The sequence below is a fragment of the Mastomys coucha genome, unplaced genomic scaffold, assembly GCF_008632895.1.
Source record: "Mastomys coucha isolate ucsf_1 unplaced genomic scaffold, UCSF_Mcou_1 pScaffold7, whole genome shotgun sequence".
Taxonomy (NCBI): domain Eukaryota; kingdom Metazoa; phylum Chordata; class Mammalia; order Rodentia; family Muridae; genus Mastomys; species Mastomys coucha.
The window spans coordinates 2,875,552-2,902,471 of record NW_022196913.1 but is presented as its reverse complement, the minus strand read 5'-3'; the positions used below and the strand labels follow the sequence as shown (position 1 = coordinate 2,902,471).

Here is a 26,920-nt window from a genome sequence, read left to right as displayed (position 1 = left end):
CCTTCCATGCAGCACTTTGTGGAGTGTGTGAAGTGTGGCAGCCCTTCCATGCAGCACTTTGTGGAGTGGGGAAGTGGAACCATTTGTCTTTGTAATTGTATCTCTTTCAATTATTACTTTAACTTTTTTTGCGTATGGGAATTTGTTTGCATGTATGTCTGTGTACTACATTCATGCCTGGACCTGTGGAGGCCAGAAGAAGGCATATGTTCTCCTGGAACTGCTGTTAGAGACAATTGGGAGTCAGTATGTGGGTTCTGGGAATCGAACCCAGTGTGCTTACCCATTGAGCCAGCTCTGCTGCCTGGGTTGTATCTCGTATGGAAATCACTGCTGATACAGATCTTAGATAAGTACCTTTTATCGACAAAGCTCTATGTCTGCCGCGGCTGCAGCTTCTGGTGATTTTGAGGAAGTAATTTGCATCCTTTTGACAAGAGAGGCAAAAGGGGACTCCTAGTTGAGTTGTTCATTGAGGGGTCTTCATGACTTGTCTAAGCTGAGTAGGTGCTAGACTAGTGGAAGAGAGATGGGGCAGTCTGTCAAGTCTGTCACTGAGAGCTTGTTAAGCAGCCTGCAGTGTCTTGCTCACAGTTAACCATTTTTAGAGTGTGTCTTGGTGTTAAAAGTGCCTGCCTGGCATGCTTTGGGCCAGGGTCAAATCTTTGCTACAGATCAATGAGTTGTTTCTAATTTTAAGTTGTTTTTAATTTTAAGAGCTTACTTTTTCTCCTTGTTTTTTTTTTTTGTTTGTTTTTGTTTTTTTGTCTTGTTTTTGTTTTTTGGGTTTTTTTTTTTTCTCTCTTCCATGGGCTAGATCTTGAAAGTCCACAGGAGTCATCTGGATTTTGTACTGTGTAGGTAATTTTAATTAGATTTTTTTTCATAATCTGCATTTGCCCAGTAGGGGGCAACAAGCCCCTCTTTAGAGGCTGCTGCAGTCTGGTAATGCCACGAAGAGTTTGTCACTGTCCTTGTGTTCTTCCTCCCCAAAGTCCATTTCTAGCCCCTTGAGACTTGCCTAAGCAGGGCCTGTGGGTAACCAAGCACACCCCCCGGTATCTCTGTACTTCCCACAGTAGTACTCCTGTTACTTCCTGGCTGAAGCAAACACTAGATTGTTTGAATTATTTTTTACTCAAAAATGTCTTTTTCTAACTCTCAACCAAAAAGAAAAGGACATTTTAACTTTGTATTAAAACTTACCTGTAAATAGTAGTGTTTAGGTATATTTTATCCATCAGGTATTTTTCATTTTCAGTGAACCTTTCACATAGATGATCCTTTAAGTATGGGGATTTATTTCTGAGAACCTGAATATATGCATAGGCAACTTTCCACCAGCATCTCTTCTCCCAAAAAATACTAGCTCTGTCTCGCTAGTCACTGTGTGAGTGTGTGTGTGTGCACACACGTACGTGCCATGTCTTTGGAAGCCAGAAGAAGATCCTGGGCCTCGCCCTCTGTTGCTCTTTGTCTCATTGCCTTGACTCTCAGTGAACTTGGGGCCTGCCATTTCACTTAGGGAGGCAGGCCAGTGGGCTCTTGGAATCTGCTTCTCTCTGCCCTCGAATGCTAGTGTTACAGGCATGGGTAGCCATGTCTGCTTTTGTACTGAGGGGTTAAACTTGGGTCCTTATGCTTGTTGCACTAAGCACACACCTCCACTGCGTTTTCCCAGTGCTCCCACCCTTGCCCAGACCTGTTAGAGACAGAGCAGATAGAGATAGAGAGCGCCTATTGGCCTTGAACTTGCTTTAGAGTCAAGGACGTCTTGAGCTCCTAGTTTCTGCCTCTGTTTGCCAGGTAGTGGGATTGCAGGGCATATGCCATCACACTTGGCTTTAGATGCTGGCATTATGGAAGTATTCAGAAAGAATCACTGATTTTTTTTCCCTCCTGTACCCTGTACTTGGTGACATCTGTATTTTCAGAGATGTGGGGTTTGATTGTTTTGTAAAGAACCATTTAAGAGGTTGATTATTTTATTTCTCTTTCTGGTAAATACAATTTTCTTGGTGATTTTATTTAATTAAGAGCAGGAATAAGAACAGTAATTTGCAATATATGTAATTCTGTTTTTGATACCCTAACTAAAACATTACGATTTGATCATGATTTCTTTGTCTCTTTAATGATGTTGACTTGCTGATGATTTGTTCTTTGTCTCTATAGGCACCAGAGTTTCCTGAGTTCAACACTCAAGTCCAAGAAGCTATCAATTCTCTGGGGGGTAGTGTCTTCCCTAAGCTCAACTGGAGTGCCCCAAGGGTAGGAAGACATAAAGAAATCGCACTATTTGAATAGTTGTTTGTTTTGTTCTTTATTTCATTTTATAGTCCCTCAGAGGATCTAATGTTCCTTCCATTACATTCCTAATCTCAGGAAAAATACTATTGAGATTATTATATTTTCCTCTTATTTTTTTGAAGATTTATTTATTTATTTTATGTATATGAGTACACTGTAGCTGTACAAATGGTTGTGAACCTTCATGTGGTTGTTGGGAATTGAATTTTAGGACCTCTGCTTGCTCTGGTTAACCCCACTCGCTCCAATTGGCCCTGCTTGCTCAATCCCTGTTCGTTCTGGCCCAAAGATTTACTTATTATTATAAATAGGTACGCTGTAGCTGTCTTCAGACACACCAGAAGAGGCCGCAGATCTCATTATGGATGATTGTGAGCCACCATGTGGTTGCTGGGATTTGAACTCATGACTTTCGGAAGAGCAGCCAGTGCTCTTACCCACTGAGCCATCTCGCCAGCCCTCCTCTGTTGTTTTATTCTTTTGATTTTGCTGTTTGTACTTTCTATGAAATACTGTGCATTCTGCCAAAAAACAGTTTGACGTCTTGTGTTGCCAATTGTATTAAAACTCTGGGTATGTTTATAGTCTGCTTTATTTAAAACTTCACCCACTCAGTTAAGCAAGATTTTCTCTATTGAGAAGTACAATAAATATGGTGGCCCAGAGAGCTAGCTCAGTGGGTAAAAGTGCCTGCCATCTAGCCAGATGACCCGAGTTTATTCCAAAGACCCACAAGGTTGGAAAGAACTGAGTGTTGAAAGCTATCATCTAACCTTGCCTTGCACGCACAGACACACACACACACAGACACACACACACACACTCACACACAATTTTAGTTTCTCAATCAACTTTTCATCTACATGAATAATGTTTTAAATTTTCTTTGTTTCCACTTAGTAAGATAGGAAGATTATTTCTGGTTGCAAATTCCTTATGCACCTGTTCATTTGTTTATGGAATGGCTTGTTTGCACCAGTGCCGCCTTCCATGCAGTATGGATAACTGGACAGTTTTGATAACTACTGGTGTTTTTCAGTGTGTATTTTAGCCTGTGTCTGGTCTGTCTATAGAAGTGTGACTTCATCACACTGCACTGAACCTGGTTACTTTCTGCCCACATGTCCAGTGCAGCTCCTGCTCTAGGTTGCGAGGTGAAACTATTTGACTTCCTTCCTTCCTGATCAGATGAACAGGTCCTGACTGGCCTGAGCATCCAAATTCAGGTGCTTGTTGGAGAGTGGCTGAGCCTTCACCACTTGAATCTTTATGTTGGCCTGTGTGACTTCCTTAACCCTCCGTCCTTCCGTCTAGTGTGAAAAACCTTGGAAAGTATTTGGGCCTGGTCTAAAATGCGTGGGCCCTCCTATCTCAATGTGCATAACTACAATTTTTTGTGAAAAACACTACACTTGCTTGTTTTGTGTGTGCATTTTTGGAGGCCAGAGGACAGTTTGTGGGCGTGGTTCTCTTCTCCCATGTGTGGCCCAGATACTGCACTCAGTGGTCCAGGCTGGTGGGAAGTGCCTTTGCTTGCTGAGCCATCTTGTTCCTTGGTGTACACAACTGAGTGTCTAGCATGGGCTGATCATGCTCTTCTTGTTGAGCAGTGTAATTTGGCATCTGTCAGCTCGATTGGTTTCCTCAGCTGTTTTCTTTAAACCCTGGAGGGGCTGTGCGTGATCGCTCTCATTTGTGTGCCTAAGCTGCACTTGCAGGCTGTGTTGTGACTCGTCCATGTTTATTGTTTAGGATGCATACTGGATAGCAATGAACAGTTCTCTGAAGTGTAAGGCCCTCAGTGACATCTTCCTGCTTTTCAAGAGTTCTGACTTCATCACTAGAGACTTCACACAGCCGTAAGTGTCTTGTGAGTAGCTGCTTCCCATTGGTGACATTCCACTCTCTCTAGGGCTGCACTCTAACAGTTCTGCATCATGAGGTGCTTCATGACCCTCAAATGAGTATTAGAGCAAACTTTTCTTTTTCTTTTAAATAAATGCTATACAATGGATATTCCTAACCGTCAGGATATAGTAAACATTTTGGTAATTTTTCCTGTTATAAAATTCAAGTATGTGTATAATAGAAAAGTGAAATTAATAACTACTGATGAAGAAAAACAGGAAAGCATGGTGAGCTAGCTACATAAGCAGTTGTATATATTCTAGGCTTCTTTTAATTTATAGATATAATGTAAATATTCCTGCTTCTTTCTATGTAAGGATTATTTCAATTTTTCACATATTTTTATTTTGTATGTGTGTTTGTACAAGTGCCACAGAGAACGTGGAGGTTAGAGGACAACTGTCTGGATTCAGGTTTGGTACCAAGTGCCTCTACCTCCTGAGCCATTTTGCCAGCCCACCTGCCCCCTTTTCTTTAATTTGGGACTTTTTTGTTTGCTTTATGTATCTGGCTTTTTGTTTACACATGTATGTCTGTGTGCCACATGCATGCCTGGTGACTTTGGAATCTAGAAGAAGGCATCGGATCCCTGAACCTGGAGTTGGAAATATTGCCTGCTGCTAGGGGTGCTGGGAATTGAACCTGCGTCCTCTGGAAGATTAGCCAGTGCTCATAACCAATGAGCCAACTCTCCAGTTAAACTTCAGGAGTGGGAGCCAGTTGTTCATGCTGCTCTGGAGGTTATGTTTGCTACTAGACACTGGTGCCATGAGTTTAAAATAGAGCGTTTGGCCTCTTTGGAGAAAAGATTTATGGTACTTTTAATTGCCCTTACTTCACGCTTATCTTTCCCTTTCTACTGATAGTTGAAAAATCTAAAGAAATGGCATCTGCTTGATAGAAAGGCTATACCACCAAAATGTGGATTCTCTTCTTGCTCAAAGTCTGACCTTAGTTTTCCACCCATGCTTTAAGTTTTCTTCCATATAATAAAGCCTTGTTTAGTGTGACACTCATTGTTGTAATCTTACAGCTTTTCTTCCCCTGTTGTTACTTGTGATCAAGTTGGCCCATTTTCTGCTCATCTGAGCTCCTGGACAGGTTCCTAGTGGCCTTTCTCTCCAGCCTCTGTGGTCTGAGCAGCAGCACCCTCTCCTTCGTGGACACACTTGTCTAACCTGGTTAATTATCTGCAGAAGAAAACACTTACAGCTATAGCCTCCGACGCCACATGTGTTCTGAAACCACTCATTTAAAAATTACATAAATGTTAAACCAGTTAAAAATAATGAGATAGGGTGGTAGAATACAAATGTGCATTAAAATGTATTTATTTTTAAGTAGTAATATGATGACTAACCAAGGGAGGAATTGGTATGTGTAGGAATAGAGAAGCATTTTTTTTAAATTGAGGCCAGGGAGATGGATTAGTCGGTGAAGCACAGGCATGGGGACCTGAGTGTGGGTCCTCAAGACCCACATAAAGCTGAGTATGGCAGTCCTTCCTGAATCTCTGGCACTAGGGGTGGAGTTAGTTTTGAAGTATAGCTCCTTTGGGTAACATACCTTAGTTGAGTTTGAAGCAAGGGACTTTTGCTTTTAAGGGAAATGAAGTCCTCGGGTAGCACCTCTGAGTAGTAGGTGTATTAAAACAGAAGTTTCCCAACTTTCTTATGGAAAGAAATTTTGATTAATGGTAGATTTTGTTTTCTTTTTCAACACAGATACTGCTCGAGGCTAAAGTCTTGTCAGTATATGTATTGTGTATTTCTCTTTCTTTTTCCTCTCCCCCTAACCCCCAGCCTCTCTGTGCCTACCCACTAAACTTAACCCAAGAGTTTTAATAAGAATTCTAGCACCTCCATCCATGAGAGACATAGTGTACCTTCTGACTGAATGCTTCTTTTGCATTTGTTACCTCAGTAGTACACGGCACATATAAACATTTGCTACTGTAAAAACAGAAAGGCCACTGGCAGCTTAATTAAGTACACTGTGTACCTTCCTTTTAAGTATGTTGTAGATTATATCATTTGGTTCCCAGTTATTAGTGGCTATAGAAGTCTGCTTTCTCTGGATTTTAGGCAGTCAAGTAAACCACAATTACTGCTGTTTGCAATGTAAAAACATAAACGATTGCAGAGTGCCAACATGCCACACATTCAGTGAGGTAAAAGCTTTTACACTTGGGTTTGTGTTTGAATGACTCGATGCTCCCCTTCCTCAAACTGGACGCAAGGCTTCATGCTTGCTAAGCATGAACCTCAATACCTAACTACCCGACACCTTCAAGACAGCCTTAAAAACACTTTTCTGTGCCTGAGAATTTCTGTCTTTCATTGGTAGATGTGCTCTTTTCCAAGCACATCTGTGTTAGCTGAATCCTTACTAGTGTGACAAAACAGGAGGAAGGTCTAGTTCAGCTCACAGCTCATGGGCCTTAATCACAGGAGTGCTGGCCTCATGCCTGTGTGCCCACAGTGAGGCAGAGCATTATGGCAGAGAGGTGCCTACCTCATGGTGCCCGGGAAGCAGAGACTTCAAACACTTACCCCCACTGCTAAAGTTCCTGCGCTAAGAGCTGGAGGGACATCTCACTTCCAACCATAATAGCCACAAAGGGGAAGTGCTCTTGCTTTCTTCACGCTCAGTTTTCACAATTGTATATTATATATTACAAGTGATGCACGTGTACAAGCCATTTCATAACTCTCCTTTTTTTTGCTCCTATTTTGTCAAACTATCTCCAATAATTCATGTCAATGTTAAAGTAAAAATAAAAAATGAATAGCTGTTGAGAGCTGCATCACCTGGGCTTCCCCCTTGTCCTGGTTTGCTTTGGTTCTTTTTTTTTTTTTTTTTAAGATTTATTTATTATTATAATTAAGTACACTGTAGCTGTCTTCAGATGCACCAGAAGAGGGTGTCAGATCTCATTACGGGTGGTTGTGAGCCACCGTGTGGTTGCTGGGATTTGAACTCACGACCTTCGGAAGAGCAGTCAGTGCTCTTACCGGCTGAGCCATCTCACCAGCCCCTTGCTTTGCTTCTTTATTGTGATAAAATACAGACCCAAAGCAACTTGGGGAAGCAAAGGCTTTGTTTCGTCTTCCTGCTTAGAGTCATTATCAAGGGAAGCTAAGGTGGGAACTAAAGCAGAGGCCATGGAGGACTGCTTACTGACTACCATGGCTTGCTCAGCTTGCTTTCTTATACAAGAACCATTTGCCCAGGGATAGCACTGCCCACAGTGGACTGGACCCTCGCATCTCAACCATAAGTTAGAGAAAATGCCCCATGGACCTGTGCACAGGCCAGTCTGATGGAGGCAGGCTCTCACTACGCTCCCTCTTCTCAGGTGGCTCTAGTCTGTGTGAAAGTGACACAAAGTAACCAGCGCTTGTGTCCACAATGTTCACCCATCCTCATCACTGACAGCACTTGTCTTTCACATCCCTGTCCTGCTGTGATGTTTCCTTTTGCCTTGCAGTGCATCCCCTTTCTACTTCCTCCTCTCCCTCCCACACACGACAGCCAGCCACTTGCTTCCTCATTTGTTATATCAGAGTATTTTATTTTACTCTCCATAGTGTTCTGAAATGATCTGTGTACCTGCTAGCTTCCTCTATCATGCTCTAAAAGGATGTTGGAGTCATAGGTGATTTTGTGGTCCTGGTGCCTGGTCCAGTGCTTGGCACAGATGGACATTTTATAATACTGTATTTTATTGTCCATGAAACAGTCCTTAGAGGGGTGCTTAATGGAGGGTTGGATTGTTCTGTTCAACGTCTTTTGGAAATGGCGGCCATTGTGGCTTTCGGTGGCCAAGCTACTGTCCATGGAGCAGTCCTCAGTGAGCTGGCTCATCGTCAGGGTGAGCACTAAGGTGGATAGTGGCGTGCCATCTTACCTTCATTGAAGGTGGAGTGTAGCCACGTTGCAAGGCTCTTGGTGGCAGAGCCAATGGCATAGGACAGTATGCAGCCTGCTGACTGTGAGCTGGACAGCCTGAGGTGTGTAGAGTCCTAGTTTATTTGCCAAGCTTGGACTTTTTTGAATTTTAGATTCTTTGCCCATTGACCAAAAAATGAAGGTTATATGAGCTGCTTGTGCTGTTTTGAAGATTGCATAGTACTCAACACCAATGCTTAATAACTGTACACTGGATTTGCACTAGTCCTTTGTTTCTGGATACTTTCTGTGGAATCAAACCATATATTGTTTATGAAGATGTCTGCATAAATTAACAAAAAATAATTGCATTTTTTTCTCTCCAAAGATTTATTCATTGTAATGATGATTCTCCAGATCCTTGTATAGAATACGAGGTAAGCAACTTTTTTCATCTTTATAATTTTGAGAATCCTGGACAAAGTTCGGGGGATAGTGCTGCTTATTTGTAAATGAAAAATTTTAGTCTAATTTCTCTGGGGACATAAAACCATTAAATTTTACATTTAAGAAATTTGTCATACATATAGAAGAATATATATTATTTAGTTGGGGCATGGTGGAGTATGTTGGTGCATGTCTTTAATCTCAGAAGAGGCAGGCAGATCGCTGAATTCAAGACCAGGCTGGTCGACAAAGCAACTTTCAGGCCAGTCAAAGTCGAACACTGAGACTCTATTCTCAAATGAAAGAGAGGGTGGGGTGGGGAGTGTCTTAGTCAGTGTTCTATTGCTATGAAGAGACACTGTGGCCATAGAAACTCCTATAAAAGAAACATTTAATTAGGGCTGGCTTACAGTTTCAGAGGTTCAGTCCATTTTCATCATGGCAGGAAGCATGGCAGGAAGCATGGAGGCATGCAGCACACATGGTGCTGGAAAGGTAGCTGAGAGTTCTACATCCAGATGGACAGGCAGCAGGAAGAGAGAGAGAGAGAGAGAGAGAGAGAGAGAGAGAGAGAGAGAGAGAGAGAGAGAGAGAGAGAGAGAGAGAGAGAGAGCGCGCACTGGGCCTCAAATGACACACTTCTTCCAATAAGACCATACCTCCTAATAGGGTCACTCCCTGGTGACCAAGCATTCAAATCTATGAGCCCATCGGGGCCATTCTTACTCAAACTACTACAGGAAGAAAAAGAAAATGCACTATTTATAGACTATATACTAGGACATATATACTATACACAGTCCTCTACTGTGTGATGCAGGAGCAGCATGGCAAGACACTCGAGTTAAAGTTAGGGAAGTGATGTTCCTCAAGTAATTACAGTGAAGACAGTTGCAAGCAAAGTTCCATGTAGCATAAGCTTCCGTCTGTGTATTTAGAACTGTTCCCATCTGCTGTACACTTACATATTCCTGGACCACTTCTACAAAGACAAACAGGAACCAGAAAGCTCCGGTTGCTTCCGAAGACAACAGAAGAACTGGGCAAGGAGAACGGCTTTACCATTTTGTACTTTAAAAGCCAACTGGTGTGTGTTACTTACTGTTAGTGTACCACAGTTGCTTAAATTGTTGCTAGATTAAAAATGACCATGGCCATATTACACACTTACACCCCAGGATTGACTTTTAATACATAAGAATTGATAATATTTTAGTTTGAGGCTCACAGAGTTTTTGTTTGTTTTTAATATGCTTGATTTGTTTATTTTATGTATGAGTGTTTACAAACATGTCTGTGTGTGTGCTAGGTGCCCACAGAGATCAGAAGAGGGTATCAGATCCCCCTAGTACTGGAGTTACAGGAGGTTGTAGGCCAACACAGGGATGCTGGGGATTGAACCCAGTTCTCTGCAACAGCACCAAGTGCTTTTAACTACAGAACCATCTCCCTAGCCCCTTGTCATGTTTTTAAAATACCACATTTGCAAGGTTTGGCCCAGAGCTCACAGCAATAAAGGATGAACTTAATGCATTTGGAAGTCTTAAGTCATTTAATAAAAAACTTGCTTTTCTTTAAGAGGAGGAAATTATTACCACAAAAATTGAGGAACCACTACCCAGCTAAGACCTCAGTGATAACATTTGGTCCTTCCCTTTCTTGAAAGAGGGAGAGAAGGAGGGTAGGAGAGAAGAGGGAGACCGAGGCTCTCAGAAATAGTCTCTGTCTTTAAGATATACACCATCTTAAAGCTTTACAAACAGATGTGCTGCCAACTGAACCCAGGACCACAGTGCTGAGAAGACAGACAGGCAGGCAGGCAGGCAGACAAGACAGACACTCTTCAAGAGGCATACAGTATACTAGCAGCAGGGCAGCTTGTGACTCAGTGGTGGTGAGATTTGACTTCTTTATCTGTATGTAGTCTCTCAAAATGATGAATATGCATTGGCTGGGATGGTCCTCGGCCTCTGAGCTTCTTAAGCAAGTGCTCAACCACTTAGCCAAACCTAAACCACAATTTTGACATGGTTGCATTTCCTGTCACATCTCCTGTTTTAGGTGGCCTCTTTATCACAAAACCACTTTTAATGGCAATCATTATAATAAGGTCTTCATATGAAAGGATCTTCTCATATACTTCTGTTATATTTATTCCTTGTCTTCAGCTTGTTCTCCGAAAATGGTGTGAATTAATACCTGGGGCTGAATTCCGATGTTTTGTTAAAGAAAACAAGCTTATTGGTGAGTTCTTCTAGTCCTTGAAGGTAATTAATGTGTAAGTGTCTCCAGGAAGTGAGCCCAGACCCTGGTGCATGCTAGGTAAGTGGTCTGTTACAGCTCCTTCCCTAAAACAGCCTTTGAAAGGCTTGAATCCTCCTTGAAGGAGGATTGCTGGCAAGGCCTGATAACCTGAGGCCAGTCTTGGAGCCCGTGTGTAGCAGAGAACTAACTCCCACTCTTTGACCACCAGGTGCACTTGCTTAATCAAAGGTGTGTGCCCCTCACACACTCATGTGTACCCATGCACATTAAACAAGCAAATAATAAACTTTATTTTTAAAAGAGAGAGATAGGGGCTGGAGAGATGGCTCAGCAGTTAAGAGCACTGACTGCTCTTCCGGAGGTCCTGAGTTCAAATCCCATAAACCACATAATGGCTCATAACCATCTGTAATGAGATCAGATGCCCTCTTCTGGTGTGTCTGATGACAGCTACAGTGTACTTACACATAATAAATAAATCTTAAAAAAAAAGAAAAAAATAAAAAAAAATAAAAGAGAGAGATAGCTCTTATAAATTTTAGAATTTCATTTTTATGGTTGAGTTATATTTCATTGTGTGAATATATTTTTATCATTATTTTGATCATATATGTATCAGAACGTCACACTACTTCATAAACACATACAGTGGTCATGTTTCATTGAAAAGTAAAATAACCAAAGGAGAAAAGGCATGCTTTTGATGGAAGTAACTTCAGTAATTAGAACTTGGTTTGGCCTTGAGTCTGAGGTTCTGTGTTACTAAGGGTCCTGAGCCCATGTTAGTCTCCACACAGGAAGGTGGCGCTGTTGATCCTGTCTGGACTCTAGAGATGGAGGGACAGCTTTACCATTCTCAACCAGTGTAATAACCTGTTTCTTGTTAGAAAGTTTTGTTTTACTGGCAGTAAAGTGCTTATTGTAAAATCAACATCAAAAGCTAGGTTTTAACAATCTTCCCTTTTTTAAAGATTTATTTTATTTACTTGTGCATATGTGTGTGTCTGTGTTGGGGTATGTGCAGATGTCCATGTAGGCCAGAAGTATTGGATTTGCCTAGTGTTGAAGCTGCAGTGTGTCATAAAATGTCTTAATGTGGGTGCTGGGAACCAAGCTCAGGTCTGCTGTGAGACTGTATACTCTTAACTGAGGCATCTCTCCAGGCCCTACAAGCTTCCTGTTATTAGGGCATTGTTTACTACATGAGCAAAAGAAAATACATGAGACAAGCAATTATAGTTCTTGTCTTCTTACCTTTGATGTTACTACCCTGTTAGCTATCTCTTCCTCAGGCTAAGGCTGAAGATAAGTTCTTCTTTTAAAATGTTTCCAGTGTATGTTTCCTGTAAAGTAAAATTTGTTGACCAAGGGACATGTAATTGAGGATCAGCTCACCAGTTCTTATTGGATGTAATGTTGACATTTATTCTTATAACTAAGATAAACATAGGTGTTAGACTGTTGCATATTCTATAGCTTAGGCATGCTAAGGAGGGAGACTTGGGTATGTGACTAGGGCCTCAGAGGGAGACTTGGGTATGTGACTAGGGGCTCAGAGGGAGACTTGGGTATGTGACTAGGGGCTCAGAGGGAGACTTGGGTATGTGACTAGGGGCTCAGAGGGAAACTTGGGTATGTGACTAGGGGCTCAGAGGGAGACTTGGGTATGTGACTAGGGGCTCAGAGGGAGACTTGGGTATGTGACTAGGGGCTCAGAAGCCTTTCCTTACAACAGTTTGAAAGATCAGGTTCTGAGGACCAATCACGTTCCCCAGCAAGGAACACAGGCTGCTTTTGTGACGTGCGGTGTGATCATGACAGGCAGGTGTGTGTGTGGGGGCTCTTTTACATGTTCCCACCCTCACCTGGAAGAGGCTATGGATTTGAAGAGACTAGCTTTAACCATGAAAGCAGCAGGTGCGTGCATACGCTCGGTTAGAATTACCGCTTGGAGGTTTTACTAAGCAAGCCTTTTTGTGACTGAATCCTTTCCACCCTGCTAAATAAAAACTTTCAAAATTAAGTGTGTGGCAGTATGAAGCCTAAGATGCACCTATCCACAGACCTTTGTAGCTGAGTCATTTGGTTTGAGCTGCTGTGTTCACTTGTGTGGTTGTCTGGCCCGCTTCAATACCTTGATCACGATGGTAAATTATGTTAATTGGTGTTTTCAGGTATTGTATAGTAACAGCGACGGAATGTTTTCTTGTCAGGTATTTCTCAGAGGGACTACACGCAATACTATGATCATATTTCTAAGCAAAAAGAAGACATTTGCAGATGCATTCAAGACTTTTTCAAGGAACACCTACAGTATAAATTCTTGGATGAAGACTGTGAGTACTTGCCATTGTGAGACCTGGCAAAGGGCGCTGAGCCTCAGCCTCTGTGGTCTGCCTTCAAGACTCAGCTCAAAGTCCTGCACCCTAGCGCTTTCTTATGTCACCATTGCTGTCGCTGGTGACTTGTGCTCATTTCACTCCATTTAATTAGATAATATCATTCAGTGCCAGGGCACTTCTGCCCATGCTTTGAGATGTTGGTGCGTTTCACCAGATCTGTGCGTGGAGAGCAGAGTGCTGCTCTTAGCTTCTGCCTGTTCTCCGAGACAGTAGCAACTGCAGAGCAAACAACTGGGGGTTGTTTTGAGGAACTAAAAATTTGTGGTATGTAAGAGAATTTTCAAATAGCATAGAACTAAACCTATGACTTATGTCTTTTCTACTTGCCAAGACTGGATTCCATAGCATGTTTAATTTAAAAAGATGAACTGTGCTGTCTCATGATTACATTCTGTGCTTTCTTATGAGACTGTACTCATTGCACACCTCACGTGTGTGATGAGAGTTCCTTTCACTGATGTTAGTCTTGTGACAGCTTCCTCTGCCCATGCAAACAACTGGTTCAGACGATGTTGCTGCTTGGTTTGGGTTTTTAAGCATGAGGAATCATTACAGTTAGACTTTTATTTCATCAGTAAGTCTGTTATTTATTGTGTTAGGCAGAGCCTTACATTGTAGTCCAACTGGCCTTGATCCCACTGTGGTTTAAGCTGGCCTTGACCCTGCAGCCATCCTCTTGCCTTAGTTTCCCCAGTGCTAAGGAGTGTGGGTCACCATAAGTGTTCACAGCTAATTATATTCTGCTGTGTTTAATAATAAAGTATACTTGAATTTTCAAAAAGAGATTTAAATTATAAAAGCATTTGCGTATTAGTAACTGAGTTTTTTCTTCCTTACAGTTGTGTTCGATATATACAGAGACAGTAGGGTAAGTACTATAGTTAGCTTGCTTTACAGCCAGGAGTGGTGAGCACAGTGTACAGCCGTTAAATTTAGGAAGGGTCTAGTGCTGGAAAATGTGTTCTCAGCTGAAGTCTTTGAAATTCACAATGTAAGATTATTCCTTGTGGTAGCACACCCAGCATGAATAAATCCACTGTGCTTGTTTTTGTGAATTTAGCTCCGGCTAGCCTGGAATTTATTTGTTTGTTGTTTGTTTTTTGTTATCTTTTATTTGTTTTGGTTTTCAACACAGAGTTTTTCTGTGTAGCCCTTTCTGTCCTGAAACTCACTTTGTAGACCAGGCTTTCCTCAAACTCAGAGATGCTCCTGACTCTGCTTCCTGAGTACTGGGATTGAAGGTGTGCACCCAAATGGAATTTGTTATATAAACCAGGTTGGTTTTGAACTCATGACCCTATTGCTTTTGCCTCCTGTGTGATAGAATTACAGGGTGTTCCCTAAATATAGGACTAGCGCTAGAACAAGTGAATAAGTGGCCACTTCTGTCCTTCACACTTTTTTGGGAGATCTGGGCCTGCTGAAGAGAATCCGCTGTACACTTAAGAGCAGGAGTTTGTCATTTGATGCTTACGTCTTCTCAAGTTGGCCAAGTTGTGTGACTTGCTGAAGCACAGATGTAAATTTGTTTACATTTATTTTTATTTTTTCCCTTTAATAGATTTATCATTTAAACTTCTTGAGTGTGTGTTTATATTCATATTCATGTGGGAAGACTGTACGTGAGTGTGTATACTCGTGTGGGCTGTGCACATAGCCAGAGGACAACTCCATGCGTCATCCTCAGAAACGTTGCTGTCTCCCCTAAAGCAGCCACTCTGATTGGCCTGGAGCTCGTCAGTTAAATAAAGTGGGCTGCTCAGTGAGCTTCAGGGCTCTTCCTGACTCCCCTCCAGTGCTGGGGTACAAATGTGTAACAACCATGCCTAACATTTTTTCTGTTGTTTCTGGGGTTCCCAGGTAGATGAGGCAAACACTTTACCAACTGAGTTACCTTCCTAGCCCCAGATTAACATTTTTAACTTAAATTTATTTGTTATCTAATACATAAAAACATAAAACACATATGAACTTCATGCTTCACATCCATGTCGGCATCGTGTAATGTTTAGTTCTAGAGAGCCTTAAGTAAGTGAACTAATCCAGGCACAGGACAATACCACATGGTCCCATTCATGTGAGAACCAAAGAGTTTCTTTCTTTCTCTCTTTCTTTCTTTCTTTCTTTCTTTCTTTCTTTCTTTCTTTCTTTCTTTCACTTTTTTTAGATTTATTTATTTTTACTTTATGTGTATGAATGAATGCATTCATTTAGGTCTGATCCACTTATCTATTGGATCAGCTAGAACTGGCATTACAGACTGTTTTTTTGTTTAAAGATTTATTTTTGTATTATATGTAAGTACACTGTAGCTGTCTTCAGACACTTCAGAAGAGGGCGTCAGATCTCTATGAGATGGTTTTGAGCAACCATGTGGTTGCTGGGATTTCAACTCAGGACTGCTCAGGAAGAGCAGTCGATGCTCTTAACCACTGAGCTATCTCTCCAGCCCCTACCAAAAGAGTTTCTACTCAAATATTTGTCATTCCTTTATGGTAAGAACATTCAAAATTATCCCATTTCACTGTGCTGAGTTCATTGAACTGACAGCACACCATCATTGTGTAGCAGGCATTCTCAGCCTGCAGCCTGTGGTCACTGCTCCAGGATAGGTATAAATGTGACCAGAGACGTTGGAGGCGACAGTATCCTATTCCAGCAGTAAAATGCTGGAGGCTCCAGTGGTCTCCCTTCTGTGCTGTAGCATATCAGAACTTCTCATTCTTCTTTACTAACTATTGATCAACTTGCCATGCCCCTCCCCACACCAGCCCCTGGTAGCTGCCTTTCTACTCTTGACCTGTGGAAGGTCTCTGGGTGTGGAAGGTCCCTGGATGTGGAAGGTCCCTGGGTGTGGAAGGTCCCCGGATGAGCTCACATATGAATGAGATCATGGGTACTTGCCCTTTTCCTGGAGTAATTCCCTTACATAAGGCTTCCCAGTTCATCCACATTGCCTCAAAGTACTAGATAGCAGTGTTTTGTATTGCTCAAGAGTTCTGTTGTGTGTTCGGACCACATTTTCTTTATCTATTTATCAGCTGATTGACAGGCTGTCTGTACTTCCAGGTTGTTATGAGTAGTGTTGAAATTAAGATTGGGGGGCAGTGTTTCTTTCAGATATTCACGTCTTTGGACGTATGCCCAAGAACTGAGATGCTGGGTCATAGGGTGCGTCTGTTTTTATCTATTTATTTACACTGATTGTGTGAGAACATGGACTTGATTGTACTTCTGAACCCACCATGTGGGTTCCAGGGATCAAGCCCAGGTCATCAGGTTTGTCGCAAGTGCCTTCAAAGGCTGAGCCTTCCCAGGAGCCTGTTTAACTTTATAAGGCATTTCCATGTTCTAGACTAGCTTACCTTCCTCCCCACAGTACACGAGGACTTCTGTTCCCCAAGTCCTTGCCAGTGCTTGTCATCCTTGTACTTCTGGCTGGTGAGAGGTAGAGTCTCACTGAAGCTTCTCTGAAGACACATGTGAACACATATCACACACGCACACAATCACAAACACAAATAAAAAGGTAGACGAACAGAGGTAGAGACAAGGAATGATGCTTGGGAAAGTTCAGCTGGGTGGAAAGAAACCTCAGAAGACTAGGAAGTAGGGGTGAGTTCATCTATAGACAGACGTCTGATCCCGCAGGCAGGAGTCGCTTCTCTGCCTCTTACTAAAGATACTGGCAGATCACTCACACGGCCAGCTGTGTGTCTGTGCTGTGCTGGCTGCTGTACTGCCCACAGGAAGCATCAAACAAGATCACCTTGAACAGTGGAGGAATTTATCCTGATGTGAAACTTGCAGACATGTAAGTGTTTGTGAGGAATGGCCTGCAGCAGGCAGCAGCTAGGCAGTTAGGACAGGGTAAAGCCAGCCTTCTGTCTAGAACATGCTCCTTTCCCAGAAGGCTTTTATCATCATTTACTTCTGTATCTCCATCTGTATAATGCTGGGAGGTAAGTGTTATCTGCCTAGTTGTGTAGATACTAAACCAGTTTCTTCATATTGGCAGTTGAAAAGGTTGGAACCTGCCAAGCTGCCTCATATCCCTGGCAAATGTCCTGATCGCTGACTCAGTGGGGCTGACAGGTAGAGGCAGCTGTTTAGCCTGGAAAAGAGTTGAGGAATTAAAGTGAAGTTGGATGAGTATGTACATAATGGTAGCTGAGATCCTGCAGATCTAAAGCGAGTTACATTTTTAAAAGTGAGAAGCACGCCAGTCTAAACATGCTGACGGTTTCTGTTCAGAGATGTAGACCATATTGTAAAACTCATTTGCATTTACTCAATGGTATGTGTATCAGAGTTTGCTAGACACTTTCTTGAATATATTATTTTGTGGCTATTCTTGTAGAAAGCTAACTCGTGTCTGTAAGTTTGGTTTGTGACATATAACTGAAGTGTTTGTATCTGGTGACACTTTGATGCGTCTGTTTTTATTGTGATTGGGCAACTTGGTTCAGGTCTGTAGAGTCTTAACTGTTCTGTGCACGTCAGCTTGGTGGTCCACCCATTCTGTGAGTCTAGGATGGGCACTGGGTAAGGTTTCTGAAGCTTCCTTGGGGGTGATGGTGTATGGCTAGAATTTAAAATCCTTATTTACATTCTGTGTGTGTGTGAGAGAGAGAGGGAGAGAGACAGAGAGAGATAGAGAAACAGACGGGGCTGGGGGGGTGGCGCGGGGTTTCACTACATAGCTCTAGCTATCCCAGAACTCACAGTGTAGAGCAAGTTGGCCTGGAATTCACAGAGATCCATCTGCCTCTTATTTTAGAGTCTTAGAAAATCAATTTTGTTCCTTTCTAGTCTTCTCACTGTGACTTGAGTTGCTGTTAACTTGTTTCATTGCTTTCTGGACAGAATGTTGTTTAATTTTGAGTCTTGCAATTGTAAGTTTGGCTTTGTAACTTGTTCATGCCGAAGGAGGCCAGTGTGTGCCATGTTCTGCAGATGCATGAATCTGCAGGCTTGTTGCAATATGTAGCTTTGGAAGGAAATGTGCATCCCTTTCAGATCAATCACATTTTTGGGGAAGGATAGAAATACAGATAAGCAATACCGGCAGGGGCTCTTTGTGCTCTTTGTTTTTTTATATGTAGACCTTATCACATGGAAAAAAATCTTTCCCAATTTTTTTTGGCTACTTGATTTATTAGTTATTGGCCAACCATGTCTGTTAAAATCCTTTGGTGTCTAAGTAATATACTTTGAAGTCGCGTTTTTAGATAGCACTAATTCTATTTTGATGAAACACAATATAAATAAAGGGAGGAAATGTGGGTTTTGGCTCACTGTTTCAGAGGTTTCTGACCATGGCCACTAGGCCCCATCACTGTGAGTCTTTGGAGCATGAGACATCAGAGAAGGGGGCAGTGGAGCAGAGTGGTACTGGTGGACTTCTGTTTGTTCTTCCCCTTGAGGGCCCTATTCTTTGGAGCTTGTGTGCAGTTAGTATTGTGGGTGGGTCTGCCCCTTCAGGAGCTGGCTTTCGTAGGAGTCCTCTGTGGACACGCCTCAGCAGTATCCACTGAAGTGAGTCTCCCCAGTCTCTTGGGCACCTGGTTCCCATCAAGTTGACAGTTGAGATGAGCCAAAACAGATCATTTCCATCGAAATCTCACCATTAAGAAGGGCCCTTCTCTATTCCTAATACTAATTGGGCTTTTGTATGTTTTTCATTATATATTTTATCTATTATTAATAGTGCTTCAGGCTTGGGTTTGTTTTGAGAATTACTCATTGTTTCTAATGCTTTCATGTTTAGTTGTCTTATATACAGAATATTGCTGGGTTATATCGGGGGAGGTTTTTGGTTTGGGGATTTTGTTTTGTTTTAAGACAAGACCTTTCCAAGTAGCTCAGTCTGGCCTTGATCTCAAGGCCATCCTGCCTCAGTTTCCTGACTGCTGTGGATTACAGATATTAATCACCATCCTCAAGCTCCTGTAGTTTGATCTCTTGCTTTGTGATTTCTCTTTGATCTCATTGGTGTTTGTTCACTTACCTGTTGCAGTGTGAATCCAATTTTGTCTTTTTCTAGACATCCTACTAATAGCTCCCTAAACAAATCTTGCATTATGCCAGGTTGACCAGTGGCTAGTATTCTTTAGTATTATTTCACATAGTCTAAGAATATAGAAGTGGGTGCCAGACTGGTGTGTGCAAATGACTCAAGTGGCAAGAAAAACCCATAGGATTTCTCTTGGGGATTATATAAAATAGAAACCTTACTCATGTGACACATGGTGAAAAATTGAAATGGCTCCATGCCATTGGTTGGATATTTCTAAAGCAAGACCTATTAAGGCATCTCCTCTAAAACTGTGTTTTAGCCTAGATTAAAATGCTGTCTCAGCATTCTCCTTTGTCATGTCCACATTTGTATACACACACACACACACACACACACACACACACACACACACACACACACACACAGGTTGGAGGGGTGGGGGTAGAGGCGTAAACCAGAAGAACAAAGATTAAAATGTCAAGGAGACATGTCCACTGTATGTTCTAAGTGGCTCTGCAATCAAATGCACTGGTTCTTATTTCCTAGGATTGCTCACATTCCAAGTTCAGATAGGTCTATACTGACACTTCCCACTGAGGCCTTCTGACTCAGCTCAGATAAACAGGGGGAGCACTCTCCCTTAGGAGAGTGCCTCGCAGGCTGTTTCTGAAGACAAGAAAGCCCTTTCAGAGGTTGATAGAATCATTTTCATCTTCCCTTCATATGCTTTCAAGTTCTTTCATACACACAGAATACATGCTTCATGGGTGGTCTATAAGGGAAAATATAGGAAAATGCCTTTCATTTTGTTTTGTTTTGTTGAGACAGGGTTTCTCTGTGTAACAGCCCTGGCTGTCCTGGAACTCACTCTGTATACCAGGCTGGCCTTGAACTCACGGAAGTCTACCTGCCTTTGCCTCCTGAGTGGAAAATGCTTTTTAAATAAGAGAGCATAGGTTGTGTTTGCTTTTATTTTATACTTAGCTGGGTTTGTTTATTTATTTTCTGTTTGTTTTATTTTGTCTGTACTAGGGGAAGGTGTGGCTGATTGACTTTAATCCATTTGGGGAGGTCACAGACTCACTGTTGTTTACTTGGGAAGAGCTAACATCCGAGAACAACCTACACGGTGATGTCAATGAAGGGATTGCTCAGGAGCAGGTAAGACCAGCCATTCCCATCTGTTCACCATTGCCTTGACTACATAGTCAGGACCTGGACCACTAGGATCAGTAGACACAGCTTTGCTAGCCCTTCCACATGTCTCAGGCTCTTCCCTGGAGACCTGACTTTTACTGCTTATTCTACTTTTATTATCTCTCCCTGTCATGCTCACCTGGAAAAACCTTCACCCTCAAAATTCACACGACAGCTTCTCTGGTCCTTGCTCCTCGCTGAGTCCGCACAGAGAGCAGTGGCAACATGCCTGTCTCTTCACAATGTCACCTCTGCTTTTATGATGATGGTCCCCGGCCAGCTTTCATCTCAGTTGGCCCCAGGCTGGCTCCACTTCCCTCTGCTCCTCTCCTCTTCCAGCCATTATTCCTGCCTTCCTCTCAGCAGATCCTCTCGGTTCCTCTAGAGAGCAGAACCTACTCAGCGCAGTCGTCTGCAGAGCTGACCCTGCCTGCCCTAAGCCTTGAGCTGGCTCCAGTTCTCAGCCTCTTTTCTGTCTGCTCCTGTCCATTGGGGTTCAGCCAAGTTCATGTAGATCCCATCTGAATTTCTTCTCTTTAAGCATGGTTTTTACACTCTTCCTTTCTCCCATCTTCACAGCTAGCCTATCTCTAAATAAATTTATATTACCCTTTTCTACCCTTAAACAAAATAATATGTGCTTGCCTGAGGAGCTATAGGCAAAGCTCATGGTTGCAGGAGAGGAAGAGTCATACTGAGTGGTAGCTGCAGTTAAGTTGCCTTTGCTCAAGTGAACACCCTCCTGGCTCCTGCTCAGGCAGGAACCCTAGTTAAGTCCAGCCATGGAACAGCTGTAGAGCTTCTGAGCTGCGTCTCGTCAGCCACTTCCCTGTCTCTTGCTACCTGCCCTTACTTTGTCAGCCTGCTTTCCTGCCCTCTGGCAGCCAGCTTCTGTCCTACCACTCACTCTGTAGGCCCTAGCCCTGGCAAGGACCCCAAGTGACTTTTGACCTCTGGTGAGGGACATACAGCCCTTCTCTTAGTGATATGCCCAGTAGGCGCTTTCTTGCTCTTACACCATTTCTTCTCTGGAGAGATACACACTCTGTTTCTGCTTTTCTGACTTTTTTGCCTTCATGAGGAGCACGCTGTACTTCATTCCTCTTCCCATTATTTTCATCATTCCTCTGTCCTGGGCCCTTTGCACCTCTGAGTCAGATCAATGCTTAACCTAATGCAGTCCTCACCAAACCATTTCTAGTACCTGTTAGTGTACTGCCTCCTGCATTAGACTCAGGTTTCCAAGGGATGGTGTCTCTCCTATCCTTGGTATTTCTGAGAGGCTAGCACGGTGCCAAGCCATGTTCATGTTTGTCAATCATGTCAACCAGTGAAGGGATTTTGTCACTGTTGCTGTTGTAAAGTTAGCCATTAAATTGAAAATAGGAGAGACACAGTTGTTGAACAGAAGTGACTTTACAGGATTAATCTCCATGCACATGGTTTCTTACTTACTTGTAAATCTTAGTGGTTGGAACTTCACAGCACTTGGTTCCGCAGCACGGAACCCTGCTTGTTCCCGGACCACAGGGATGAACACTTCCCTAAACCAGAAACCTAAGAAGCCCAGCTCGGCTGGAAGTCTGTCTCTAAAGGCTGCTCAGTGCAGCCCAGATGTCCCTTAGCAAGGTCTCCCCCTCTAAAGACATCCTTGTTGTTCACTTTCTTAGTAAATTGCCCAGAGTGTCCGTAACTCTTCTCACTGTGTGACACAGTCTAGCTCATGTTCTTGCTCACTTATTTAGTGGTCTCCCAGTCACACCACTTACTCTCCATTCCCAGAGCAAACCCCAGCACACAGCCAATGACGTGTGTCAGATGACTGGTTTATCTGTGAAAGATGTGGCTGCTTTCTAGGGCTTCCTGGCCCCAAAGTATTCTAGTTCCTGTCTTGTCTTCCTCGGCTGGACATCAACCATCTTCACCTAGATTTCTGCCACCTGGGAAGTCCAAAGCCAAGGCTTTCTATCTCTGGAGTCCTATCTGGCATAAGGCAGTATGTGAATATCATATATAAGACTTGGCCAAGTATGTTAAAGGATTGCTTGGGTGACAAGTAACCTGTGAAGCTGCATGCAGCTCACATAGATAATGACCTAAGAGCAATATAAGAAGATTATGGAAGTCAGAATACTCATTTGGCCTTGCAGAGTTCTTGCAGGAGCATACCTCCCAACAACCCACCTGTAGAGAAGGATATGTCCAGAGCTCTGGCACGTGGCGTTGCTTGGGCACAGAGCTGACTAACACTGGGCTCTGGTCTACTGAGGAGCTTTGGCACAGCACACGGTGTCGTACACAGGCAGCCCTTAGAGACCCGCCTCTCTCCAGGAAACACTACTTTGAAAGGCTTGTATTCATTTCTCATGAGTGTGTAGAATTGTTTTAAATTCCTGGTGCCTTTTTTGGTTTTCTTCCTGCTCTGGTACAGAACAATGGCATTGGAACTGTATGTACTGTTGTCATTCTTTTAGTTTGGAAAATAGACCTGAAACAACAAAATGACAGACTTTCCTGTTCTGTTTGCAAAGGATTCTCCGGCCTTTCGTTGTACAAACAGTGAAGTCACAGTGCAGCCCAGCCCCTATCTGAGCTACGGGCTGCCCAAGGACTTCGTAGACCTGTCCACCGGGGAGGATGCTCACAAGCTCATAGATTTCCTTAAGCTGGTAAAGTATATGGAAGTTTATATGCTGGTCATCCTTTCAAGCTGGGGTTCAAGTGCTTTGGGACACTTCCTTTCGGTCCTCAAGCCCCTGGACCTTTATTTGATGATTATAGATTAAAGAGGCAATGAAGGAGTTAGGCCATTTTATACATAAATAGGAGCTATTGAGCTGAAGGAATAATTTATCATCAGGATGACAGAAGGTAATTTTATGACACATAGTCATTTAGAAAAATCTGCATTCTACTAGCTTTGAAGTATGTATGTTGTCGGGGGCTCGAAGGTCTACCCTCTTCTACTACCACACGGTAGTTGTGAATGTGGGCTTGTGCGCACCTATGTAGTAAAGAGAAGAAAGTATTCAGACACTTGAGGGTTGTCACCTAGGAGCCAGGTGTTCAAGCTCATCAGCCAGCATATCAAGCTACTTAGAGATTGCTTTTCCGTCATTTCTAGCCACATCTTTTTTGAAGGTCTTTAGAGAGTTTCACTTCCTGAGAGAAACAGTGACCAGTTAGAATATGCTGCTTCAACATATTCTTGCTTTTCTTTGACAGAAAAGAAATCAACAAGAGGATGACTGAGTGCTGATTGGAGAACAAGTCAAGAGGGAAACAGCTACGTCAGAGGCCTCACATAGAACACAACTGGGTGCAGAGAGGTGGGCAGGGTGCAAAATCATTGGCTTTTATATTCATGTATATTTACCTGGAGAAAGATGGAGGACCTTTGATACTTGTTAAAAAAAATAACATAATAAATAGATCTTAAACATAAGGAAGCATACTGTGCTGGTTTGTATATGTTTGGGCCAGGGAGTGGCACTATTAGAAGATGTGGCCTTGTTGGAGTAGGTGTGTCACTGTGGGTGTGGGCTATAAGACCCTCATCCTAGCTGCCTGGAAGTCAGTATTCTGCCAGCAGCCTTCAGATGAAGATGTAGACCTCTCAGCTCCTGCACCATGCCTGCCTGGATGCTGCCATGCTCCCACATTGATAATGGACTGAACCTCTGAACCTGTAAGTCAACCCCAATTAAATGTTGTCCTTATGAGAGTTGTCTTGTTTGTGGTGTCTGTTCACAGCAGTAAAACCCTAACTACGACACATACTGTTCTGAAAATAAAATAACTTTCTATGAAATGCTTGCTCTCTGGTTCATTCTATTTAGATCTATCTATATTTCTTTGTTTCTATTTTTAACCTGCCATGTAGGTGGTCACATTTCTGATTTACAGAAATAGGATGTCATGAGAGGAGGGAGAGAGCTTAAATGAAGTGTGAAGGGAGATGGTAGTGGATGTCATGTGAAGGGAGAGCAGACATGAGCACTGAAGGAAAGAAAGGGAGCAGCTTAGGTTGGGGTGGGGTAGAGGGTGAGGGTGGAGGGGGTGCCTAGGGCACTGGGGAGGGGACGACTTGAGAGCGAGGTGTAATGATATGTATGAATGATGATGCCGTGATGAAACATGGAACTTGGTGTGGTGACTAAAGGGGTGGTGAGAGAGCCTAAGGACCTGAGTTTGACCCCTCGGAAGCCTTGAGGAGGGAACAGACTCCTGGGTGTGGTCTCTGACTTCCTGACTTCCATCCTGCGTTCACATCCATGTCATGAGGACACACACATACACAGACACAGTAAGCAAAATTTAAAATGAAATAAAATGGATTATCCTTTACTTTTCCATGTAAAAATAGAATATTTTAGTATAGGAAACTAATTAGAATGGGAAATATTTTTCTTGAATTGAGAATTCCCCTATAATTTCCTTTGAGTTTGACTTTAGCTTGGATATGGAACTACAAGGACATGTAAGACATTTCTCACTATCAAGCCACCAAGACATCTTTCATATGTCATGTCACATATTATTGAAAGTATCATTCTTAATTGTACTTTAGCTTTTTAAAAAATATACTAGCCTCTTGAAGTTGATAGCATCATTATTAAAAGTTCATCATTTTAGTAATTCTCTTCTTCCCTAAAGGAGCTCTAATCTGCTTTGGACTCACTGTCTGCCCTGGTGACTGGAAGGAAAAGACATTAGTTTCCCAAGCTGTCCATCTAATGTGCTGCCAAAAACTGTTGGAATTGTTGCAGGTGTGTCTCTGCATATACAAGAATGCTCCCCTTGTAGAGCATGTAAGACATTATAATAAAGACTTACAGGCTTTAAGGCATTGTATGCTGAGCACTTGGCCTTTGAGCTCAGCCTATCAACTACCTTTAAGAATTAATTGTGGTGAATGTGCTTTGAAGTGATGCACTGTTTTGTTTGTTTGTTTATTTTTTATTACTTAGGGTACCACAACCATGATAGAGGGAAATTCGTATTAGTGTTAGGAGTTGATTTAAATTGAGCTCTGGAAACTGGCTTTGCCAAATGGTGTTTTACTGGTTCAAAAATGATATAAGGGAGATGGTTCAGTGGGTAAGAACACTTACTGAAAGCATTAAGGGCTGATCTCGGAGGGGCCGAGGCTAGCAGGTGACTTTCCTGGAGGTGGGCCACTGCTTTTGCATGGTCTACAGTAGGTGAGATTTGAGAAGCAAGGTCCCAAGAGACTTCCTCTCAGGATGGCTTCTTGTAGCTGATATGCCTTTCCTGTCACTCTTACTTAGCCTAAGGATTCTTGCGCATTAGCCCACCCTATTGAGCAGACTATAGACTGACATAATTATGCTGTTTAGATGAATTACCGATTTTATAGAATTCCTGATTTGATGCAAATAAGTTTTGGAAGAAAGTCTTAAGAAATGGTTTGAGTTGTTTTGCCAGAAAGATATAATAAAGTTAGAGAACGTGCCTATTCCTTATAAAACAGTAAATAAAGGCTGCATGATAAGGAATACAATGAGCTTTTACAATTATACTTAAAAAGAGAAATAGGCTTGGGACAGATCTGTGATCAAGGAAAAACATTCATTCTAGGTCAGATCCAAGGATGAAGCCACAGGTATACACTATGATAAAGTGAGGAGGCCACGTGAAACTGTTGCTTTGAACTTATTATCAACATCCTTCTATAACTCCATTTTGTGTAATATTTTATCTCTGAGGTGATTTTCTAAGAACTTTTGCCTATAAGAAGGACAGAGAAAAGAAATAAAATGGTGGATTGGAGGCTCTGCCCCATCCATCCATCCACCAAACATAAATATGTATGTCTGTTTGTCTATATGTACATGTGTAGCTATATGTGTATATATGTAAATACCACAGGCCAGCCAGTCTGGGCCTCCCTCAACCCATGGGGGGAACAGGGTCCTAGTCAGGTCGACAAGGCGTTGGCAAAGAAATGACAAACAGAAACAACACAAGGGAGTACAGAATCTGAGTGTATTTGCACAACGTAAAAATCAGGCTTATATAAATATACAGAAACAGGGTGAATGTCAGGGATCATGTAGGCAGGTAGTGGTCACATCAAAGTCAGTAAGATCAAACAGCCAGGTACAAAGCTGAGGAACAGTGGTGTCCTTCCTGCTGGGCTATCTTGGCAACCCCAAGATAAATTCTCTGGGTCTGTCTGAGGCAAGCACCTGGAGGTCCCATTCTAGCAGTCCTTGAGAATATCCTTGGCTGTAACCTAGATAATTAGTGATGGAAGCCCTTCAACTTCTCTCTGGTATATAAAGCAATTCTGCCTTGTGTGGGACTGCTCCGATAATTAGTGCCTAACTTCTATCTCTAACTCTGGAGACACCCTGTCTGATAAGGCAGCTTCCTTATAAAAATTCCAAGCTAATTACAGCTAGGAAATCAATTAGGATCATTGAAGCACTGTAGAGGCCAGGAAATCATGTTTAAT

At 42.5% G+C, this 26,920-nt stretch overlaps 1 protein-coding gene across 2 annotated transcripts in view; it reads left to right on the top strand.

Annotated features, from left to right (window-relative positions):
* Cdc123 (cell division cycle 123) overlaps positions 1–23,884 on the top strand; it is a 39,771-nt gene extending 15,887 nt beyond the window's left edge. For both annotated transcript variants that reach the window (XM_031359358.1, XM_031359359.1), the window contains 9 exons: positions 2,176–2,271; positions 4,063–4,169; positions 8,498–8,546; positions 10,725–10,800; positions 13,035–13,157; positions 14,063–14,091; positions 20,275–20,403; positions 22,971–23,108; positions 23,665–23,884. In XM_031359358.1, the coding sequence (XP_031215218.1) occupies positions 2,176–2,271; positions 4,063–4,169; positions 8,498–8,546; positions 10,725–10,800; positions 13,035–13,157; positions 14,063–14,091; positions 20,275–20,403; positions 22,971–23,108; positions 23,665–23,691 (774 nt within the window). In that variant the 3' untranslated portion in view covers positions 23,692–23,884. The remainder of the gene's footprint in view (positions 1–2,175; positions 2,272–4,062; positions 4,170–8,497; positions 8,547–10,724; positions 10,801–13,034; positions 13,158–14,062; positions 14,092–20,274; positions 20,404–22,970; positions 23,109–23,664) is intronic.
* The last annotated feature ends 3,036 nt before the right edge of the window (positions 23,885–26,920 follow it).